At 32.2% G+C, this 9,754-nt stretch overlaps 1 protein-coding gene across 1 annotated transcript in view; it reads left to right on the top strand.

The window, feature by feature from the left end:
* Positions 1-9,754, top strand: part of COL3A1 (collagen, type III, alpha 1) — a 41,769-nt gene that overhangs the window by 8,816 nt on the left and 23,199 nt on the right. Inside the window, exons 2-7 of the mRNA XM_012663639.1 lie at positions 4,863-5,107; positions 5,369-5,419; positions 5,860-5,973; positions 7,207-7,287; positions 9,042-9,095; positions 9,556-9,609. Coding sequence (XP_012519093.1) covers positions 4,863-5,107; positions 5,369-5,419; positions 5,860-5,973; positions 7,207-7,287; positions 9,042-9,095; positions 9,556-9,609 — 599 coding nt within the window. The remainder of the gene's footprint in view (positions 1-4,862; positions 5,108-5,368; positions 5,420-5,859; positions 5,974-7,206; positions 7,288-9,041; positions 9,096-9,555; positions 9,610-9,754) is intronic.

The raw sequence follows: 9,754 nt of genomic DNA on the forward strand, positions 1-9,754 counted from the left end.
ATTAACACAAATCATTTAGTAACTGCATTTTCTAAAAATTAATGTGTTAGGGAGACATCCTAAACATGTTTTTACATTGGATACAGAAGGCTTATCTGTTTGTCATTGTTGTTGCTGTTAAAATCCTACTTCTTTGTGTATGGCAAAATGTATGCTGGGTCTTTGAATCCCACGTTTATCCTGTTGGTGGTCTGGATGTCATCAGGGTGGCTTTGGAGATGCCACACTTTGCATAAGGTCAAGAGAAAATAAACAATAGACTTCAACTCCAGATGGTATCTTTCTGTCTTGAGACCAGATTGAAAAGATATTTTGCAGAGAACTGTTCTTAAAAATTTACCTTTTTAGATTGATTTTAACCTTACAGGGCTTATAAACCATATGAGACAGAGCTTTGAAGTTGGCTTCTTTATTCCTACTCAGTTTTTGAAATACAGAAAAGGAATATAATGCAGTAGTTAAGAGTATCAAATTTAGAGAAAGTCTTCCTACATTCAAATCTTAGTTTTACCCTAACCATGTAACCTTGAAAAAATTACTTGAGGCTTCTGTATCTCAGATTTAGATTATGACAACATTCAGCTCTTGGGACTTTGAGAGCATTTAGCAGAGCAAATATGCAAAGCACTTAGAACAGTGCCTAAACATAGAAGGTACTATACAAGCTCTGCCTAGTACTAATTTTACTAACAATGGCAAATCAAAGGTAAGGAAGGAAGGTAAGATGTAAAATTTTTGTTATCAGAGTATAAAATTTAAAGATGTTTGCCAATTGTAATAAAACAAGTAGAATATATTTTCTTCTGTGCTTTTATAATTTGACACCAATCAAATTATATGATAGATGCAATTGCTGGTAAGATAAATGAAATTTTATTTTTTCAATTCTCTATTTTATTCTTAGGATAAAATATTAATCAACTTAAAATTTTGGATTGGAACTAGAAAAATCATATATCCATAAAAAATAAAACAGGGAAACATCTAGAAATGATGATTCATGAAGTTTCTTTTCCTGGTGGGAGCAATAATAAATAGATTCTACCATGTCTATGCAAAATAGTGTTTTTAAGTTGAAATTATCCATCTATAATGTCTACAGATATTTCATCTAACATATTTTAAAATATGCTGATAAATATGTAAGCAGCAGAAACATATTTAATAAAAATATGTGTTTTCCAAACAGTATCACCTAAAACCAAATCAAACATATTTCACTTGGAAACTATATGAACTCCAAATTCCACATTTACAAGTATTCAACTTTCTAAAGTAATTTAAAAATTGTTATAATAACTTACATATCAAATTTGTGATTTTTAGATTTTCAGATTAAAGGACACCTATTCCCAGATAAGGATTCAGTCAGAAAAGAAAAGAACAAAATATTCACTTGTCATTCAAGCTAAGCTAACAATTTAATTAGATGTTTTGGGGAATGTTATTTCAACTCCAAAAATGGTATTAAGGAAAGCAAAATTTGCATTTTTTTTTTTGGTCATAGCAATAATATTCTTTCAAGTCAGCATGATTTAACATTAGGAGAATGGAAACCAAACTAACAAAAAGTAAGCTTTAAACACATCTAAAAATATAAAATGATGTTACTAGGTTTTATTATTCTCTAAAGTTTCAAGATAGAGAGCTAGGAAAAAAGAAGTTAAGAGTGCATTATGTCATGTGCTAGATTCATTATGTTTCATAATTTAGATTCCAGCAAGGAGATGATTAGTCTAATGCATTGCTTTTGTGATCACAGGTAAATTTATTTCAGAATTGACCTTTGGAGTAAGGAATAGAAATACCAAATGGCATGAGAGGTGGAATTTAAAGTTAATTGCAAACTGAAGCAGGGAGACTTAAACAACAATAAGGGAAGTAATTGGAAAATACATTAGTTTGTCCAGAGGTAAAAATGAGATTATTTGCCTTTTATTTAATATTTCACAAAAACATTTAACTTATTTTTAATCAAAGCTACTATGAAAACAGATATCTAAGAAAAAAAGGGAATAATATGAGATGACTTATTTGTGAGTCTCATTTTCTATTCTATTTCTAAATGTTGCAAATGGCTGCCTACAGCATTTTATTCCTCTTGAAAACAGAACACTCTGTTCCTTGGTTTGCCATGATTTTCCCACATTTAACCAGGTACTTAAACTAAGGACCATGAGACATTTGTGTAAGAGGCTTAGCTTCCAGTACAACAACATAACATATAGCTAACCATATTTCCTCATGCACAGAATACTAAATTAAAGGAAGCTATACAAAACTCCTTTCTTTCAGTAAAAGTGATTGAGGTAGAGAAAGGGTTGATTTTCAGCCACAAGTTTTTATAGGAACTGACTTTTCAGGAAAGCCAAATTTCTTTCAAATGAGTATGAAATAAGTTATGGCAAATAAACAAAGTTGCATTAATTCTTATTTTTTAAGCATTTGGATTAACCCAATTCTAACAAATCATTTACTATTTTAGTAAGTCAATATTGTATTCAATTAATAGTCTGCAGAGCATATGAAAAAATACTTCATTCCTAGTGATGTGAGGATACCCTTAATGAGACATAAATGTAGGATGATGAATACACAAGGAAAAAAAAGATGTATGTTAATTTCAAGGTATATTAAGAACAATATAGAAAAGATATTTAAAATTGGAGCTGCTTGAACCTAGCTTTAACTGTTATGCTTCATTTTTCTTTAATATTGAAATTGAGTAACTACCTTTTATAACCCACACAGTGTATTAAATGTAGAAAGATATTTCTTATCCAGAGCAAAGAGCTAAAAGAATCATTAGTATAATCCAGAACTATTTTTGAGGAGGCTAGGGATGGGGGCTTAAAACTCCACATTATTAATGGGAAAATTTTGAGCTGAAACTAATCTGTAGGAACATTTCATATAAAATTGATTTAGAGAAAGTTTTAAAATGATTCATTGTCAGAAAGGGGAACCAATGCAAAGATTGAATACTGTTTCAAGTGATTTTACCAAATAATCTTCCATCTCAAAATTTTCAGACCAGTGCAAACCTATGAACTCAGTTCTTAAACATGTCAGTTCTGCTTAGAGAACAAATGAGTTTAATGCATAGACCCTCTTATATTATTGCTGCTCATATTAACATGAGAAGACAGTTTGCTCTTCTCTTAAGCATGTTTTCCATAACACCACCCAAAGAAGCCTACTTCATTTGCACTGACGTAAGCATTTTGGGATTCAGTTTTTATGTTTACTAAGAATAAAGAAATGCTCTGTTAAAAGCTTAGAGAATGTATCTTTCCTGTGTTCTCATATATCCATTTCAAATATGGAGGAAAATTTTCTAAATAAACAGATTCTGTCTTGCCTATTTCAAATCACAATAAAACAATCATGCTTTTTCTATTCGCTGTAGACCACATCGGGAAATATAACACATGGTAAGCGTAGATTTTTAAACTTCTTGAATCTATCAAATGTGTTGCACAAGATCATTAAATTTGTGTCTACACACAGAAATGGAAATGAGAAATGGAAGCAATTTCAATACTCTGTAGAGTCTATAGGTTTAGAAATTCTCCTTTTTGGTGATCTTTTACTAAATAAGCTAAACCTTTCAATTCAAAGTATTTAAATTTGAATCTAAATTATTATTATTCCAGATAGGGAAAAGATATAGAAACAAGAACTTTAAAAAGACGATCTTTGTGGCTGTATGTACTGTCCAGATGGAAAAATCTCAGAACCACTGAAAGGCCTCTTGACCACTAGGCAGCAAAAAGTGTAGTTTTAAAATACTTGTCTACTATGAGGCAAGCTTCCTTTAGCAGACATTTTAAAGATCTTGGCATTTAGAAAATAAAAATTTAGTGTCTCACAAAAGTACAAAAGTACTTAACAGTGCATCATTTGTCGTTCATAAAAATTTTGCAGATGTTTAGAAACTTATTATTTATTTACTCAATTACTGGCAAAGTATCACAGTAATTCTCAGGAACTAAAGTTGTGTTCAACCACAAGCCACAGCTAATGCTTTAAGAATTGAGACCAGGTTTTATTTTGGCAATCCCTAAGCTGATTCATTGTTAATAGCTGCTGAAATTTCAGTACCTTGCATATAATTATGAAGCAAGTCTAAAATTTTGGTTGAAGCACATTTTTTACCATTTTAAGCCACAAATACACATGCATGATTCATATTTTTCCCTATTATTTTTACTTAACTCCTTGCCAATGTTTGTTTTAAAAACATCTTTTTTTTTTCTTTTGGTGATTTGGAAACCTCTTTATATCCATATGAGATACACAATATACTATGTCATATCATGTTGACCTACTAATGCCCAACAGAGCTAGCAGGGATATTGAATATGTACAATAAACTCTGTTAAAGCTTTCCCAGAAAAATCTGGAAGAGTTTTATGCTGCCAAGATTAGCTCAATTTCCCCCTGAATTTCTCAACTAGGTTAATAAAATCCAGAAAGTCTTCAGATTTAGTGACAAAATCATCTTTTTAGTTTAATGCTCCCATCTGCTGTTAAAGCAAAGAATAGCAATTGGGTAGAAAGGCCTATTTTTAATTGCACAATTAATAAATAAATGTTTAAATGCTTATGTGATACTGATTGGTATTCAATTCCTACTATAAGTGAAATTAAAATACCTGTTGGTCTTAAGGAAAATTGACTATGGTATGCCAATTTCATGTTAATAAATGGATTTGGTATTTTAAGCAGTCTCTTACTACTTAGCAAATTATCTAGAAAAATATGATTTTCTAATGAAAGGAAGAAATTATTTATTTCCAACTATCTCCACTTTTGCTGTTGTAAATAGTCATGGCAGCATAACAAAAATCACATTTCAGCAAAACATAAGGAAACATCACGTCATCCAACTTATTTTCCAGCTATTGATGGAGGATGCTCCCATCTTGGTCAGTCCTATGCGGATAGAGATGTCTGGAAGCCAGAACCGTGCCAAATATGCGTCTGTGACTCAGGATCTGTTCTCTGCGATGACATAATATGTGATGATGAAGAATTAGACTGCCCCAACCCAGAAATTCCATTTGGAGAATGTTGCGCAGTTTGCCCACAGCCTCCAACAGCTGTAAGTTTAAAGAAAAATTATACCTTTTCAAGATTCATATTTAAACACATGAATAGCTCCTATATCACAGGAGCCTGAAAGAAAAAAAAAGTCATGTCTGTGAAATAGTCATGCTGCTATTACACGTAAAAGGTGAAGGTTCTGATTTAAAGATGGGGTTTGGATATAATCTGGGTTAAGAAATAAATATGCAAATTGAGACACTCTTCAGCAAAAAGTATTTCTATGTCTTGTGTAACCTGTATCTTTTCCATTTGTTAGCCTACTCGCCCACCTAATGGTCTCGGACCTCAAGGCCCCAAGGGAGATCCAGTAAGTAAACATTCTTCAGTGGAATAAAATTAATGCTAATGATAGTTCCAGGAATAGTTTGGGATTTTTTTCCTTTACATATCCTTTACAGGATGTTGAACTTCCAACATTCTTACATTTTCTTTAATACCACATATTTGAATAATGACACTAAATGACAAACTGAGAATTCATAATTGTGCATGTAAAGATTTCAATTTCCCAAACTTCATTTGTCTTCCTCTCCATTATTATTTTGAAAAATAAAAATATACAAAGGAGTATATTACACTTAAATTATTTATTGATTTGTATAAGAATGTATTTACCCCCAAGAAAATGTGTCGTTTATATTGACTCCTAATATTATAAAGTAGAGAAGCTACAGTCAGATAATGATTTTGAATTATTAGGACTTTTCACCATTTTACTTATTTTTACTTCTGATGTATTGTTTTTAGGGCCCTCCTGGTATTCCTGGGAGAAATGGTGACCCCGGTATTCCAGGACAACCAGGTTCCCCTGGTTCTCCTGGGCCCCCTGGAATCTGTGAATCATGTCCTACTGGTGGTCAGGTAATAAATTGCAGACAAGAAGATCTCCTCCTACGAAACTAACTAGTTCATCTTCTTTCTTCTCACTATTATGAGTTCTTTTTATCTGTTCTCTGATATTATGTATTTAACAAATCCTTATTTAGTGCTTATACATGTGAGGCACTTTTCTAAATGTTTTAAGTGAGTAAGTATTCACTCTTCTTCATAATGCCAATGCTATTGTTACTATATGCTTGCAAAATTTCCTAACTTTCAGCAGGTATATAACATACACACTATGCTCGAGAGATGAGCTGTCAACTTCCAAAAGAATTAACCTACAGAGTTTAGGAAGTTATACCTTATTCCTCTTCTAACACCAATGGCAAAGCCTCTGAATGACTAGACAAAAAACAGTTGAAGAGCTGTAGATGTCTCTATTGACCTCAAATCAGTAGGATTATTCATGACTATGCAAATGTTCTTGCTAATCCTTCAGAGCACATCCTGCTCCTTCTGAAGCAACCAACTAATTCTGCATGTAAAACAGATAACCAAACTGATAGGACAAAATTTCTGCTGCATGGAGTTAGGTGAAATTACAAAACATGTACACACGAATCTTTATGAGGGTAATAAAGTGCTTTCTGAAAAGCGATTCAACAAGAAGCAAAGGATAGGTCTAACTTATTCTTATCTGCAACCAAATAGGAACCATTTCTAAAACTAGAACTCAAAATGAAGTAAACTCCAAAGAAATCCAATAAGCATGAGCCTTTCTACTATTGTTGTGCTAATTTTCTACGGGAGTTTTAATTTTGGGGTGAATCTTTTAGGCATGTTAATCAGAAGCCAGGGGATATGAATTTTGCTTGTATTATTAACTGCTGGAAAAGTAATTTGACCTCTCCATTTTTCTGTTCAAAATGAGAAAGCTGGATTATATGATCTCAAGCCACTTTCAGCCTCTATGATCCTATGCTTGTAATGCTGTAAATATTGCTTAGCAATAATAGTTTAAAGAAGAGCATATAGGAAAAATTGGGGGAGATTAACATTGAACACAGTTGAAAGATTAGTGCATTACACAGCAAGAATTTCTGTAGGGTATCTAATATCTAAAGCTATAGAGAGGATTAAACAAGATAATTAATTAATACATACCACATCCTCTGGCATGCAGGAACCTATCAGTGAAATCCTAAATGCTTTTGAAAATAATGATGATCTGTATATTAAAATAATCATATCTCTCTGGTTTCTTTGCTACAGAACTATTCTCCTCAGTTTGATTCATACGATGTCAAGTCTGGAGTAGGAATAGGAGGACTCGGTGGCTATCCCGGACCCGCCGTATGTACAAATGTTTCTCAGTATTTTAGAGCATTATTTAACATTTTAGTTTGTTGAATCTTGAATAATTGTTTTAGGAATACAGTATTTTTATGGAATTGTACAAAATAGCTTATTCCTTCCTAAGGTTGTGAAAAAGATAGCATTATCACCTTTCTCTTATCCTAACTCATTTTTTTCCTCACCACCTCTCCTTATACAATCACCTGTGTCAGGGGCCCACCTGCTTTCAAGCTGAGGTCTCACACTCAGATATTCTCTAATTTTAATCAAATTTCATTATTTTCACTTCCATTCTTCTTCGTTCTCACCTAAGTTGTTCACAATCTTCCTTTTACATCATGTTATTCATTAAATGCTGCTTTCTAGATGACAGATCAAATGATGAATGTCCAATGTCCCAATCCATCTCAGCTTCAATTCTCAAATCAACATAAATATTTACAGAATGCATTGATTCATTAAGTTCCTCTACCTTAAATAATAGCTATTCACCTTGTACTTGAAGGGCTTCCCTCAGCATGAGCGACTTAGAGTTTCGACAGAATAAAACAGCAAAAATCATTGAAACTTGAGCCATGTACAAGATGCATGATGTCCCATGTAAATGACCCTGGTATAGAACAAACTCTCATGTGAAGCAGTAATTGAGAAGGTTATAATTTCGCTACGAGTAGCAGGTACATAAGTGTAAATGAAGTATGGCACTGGATTTTCTGGGATACTGGAGGATTGCTGCCCAGGTTGTTAGACCTCTTTTTTGTGACTTCCAAAACTAAATAGGACCAATTTTTGCCAATAGATCCAAATGACCTGTTAAAGAAAGCCCCTTACAATTGGTATAAAGTAAATTGCAAAACGAGAATTTACAAAATCTCTATAGTTTTAGGGACTGTGATATTTTTGTATCTTTCAAAGCCAGATGGAGAATTATATTAACATATGTAAACATCACATCTTATTCAGCTACATTCACATTATGAATCCTATTTTTAATCACAAATACAGTTTTTACTAAAAAAACAAAAAGAGCTAAATAAAGCCACCACTTATTGACATTCCAGAAAAGTGTACATAGGATAAAAATTTAATTAAAAGCTGTTTTTTTTAAAAAAAATTACTGTCATTACTTAGAACCAGCATGCTACAAAATGGAAAGTTTTCTACTTTTATCTGTATTTCTGAACAATGAAAAGTCAGTTGTCCCTTGTACGATGATTCCCATGTGGACATCTAAATCTCTATGTCAGTATAACTCTGTGATATGTATAGCAACATAATTATGAGCTTTTGGGTTGATTGACACTATTATTGTTGAAACTTTGATCATAAGGTTATAGTGTGTCAATAAATATTTTTTTACTCTGAGTTTGGCTGCCAGGCAAGAAATTACTTCTTTATCAGTGCAGTATCATCCTAATATTTCAAGGATTCTCGTACCATTTTGTACTAATTTTTCCAGATTTTGAATTCCCTTCTTTAGGGATTCAGGTCAATACTTTATAACATTTATCAATGATTTGTATTAATTCTGTGAGAATTTCATTTAGAGTGATTTTTTCTTACTGAGATCTTAATTGCAGATCTCATATAATTAATCATATCAATGAATAGTTATCAAATAATGAGATATATAGTTGTTCACATTTTTAAAGATACCAGCATCATTTCCAAACAGTCATCTCTTCGATGCATGGGTAAATTGTATTTCACATTTATTTATTTTGTGTTTATCATTCAAATTTATATTTCAGGGTCCCCCAGGTCCTCCCGGTCCCCCTGGTACAGTTGGTCATCCTGGCTCCCCTGTAAGTATAGCCATAATTGGTGCTTTCTTCTTCATGGATATGCAAATCAAGTTAATATAGATCTTGTAATTTAGCCATTCCATCATGCATAATTCCAATTAAGTAGTCACAACCAAGAAACTGATTATTCTTTCAAAGATGCTGGAATTCCGTATTTAATTCCTTCCTAACAGAAACTATTAACAATCAAAACCTTGGTAAAATTAAATCATATATTTAATTTGTGTGCAAGTAATACGGCTTTGAGTTCAAAAAAGTTCAGTTTCAGTGGAATGAAATGGATGGAATGGAATACATTAACTTTATTCTGACCTGAAAAAAATTTGGTCTCATCTTTATTAACTGGAATAAAATTTTCTGACTACATTCACAAATCCTGATTTTTTTACTGTAAAGATATAAATGAATTATATGAAGATTTTTGTCACTTTTTAAAATATTTATATATTCTACTCACTAGGGTTCTCCAGGATACCAAGGTCCCCCTGGTGAACCTGGGCAAGCTGGTCCTGCAGTAAGTAACAATTAAATCTTAATTAACAATTCTTTATTGACAATTCTACATAGAAACTACCTTGATTTTCTAAAACAGTCATCGGTCCCTACAGAGTGTAGATTAAATTTGTGAATAATAAATAGCATTTTTATGATACTTGAAC

Source organism: Propithecus coquereli, unplaced genomic scaffold (assembly GCF_000956105.1).
Source record: "Propithecus coquereli isolate 6110/MARCELLA unplaced genomic scaffold, Pcoq_1.0 Scaffold82, whole genome shotgun sequence".
NCBI lineage: Eukaryota > Metazoa > Chordata > Mammalia > Primates > Indriidae > Propithecus > Propithecus coquereli.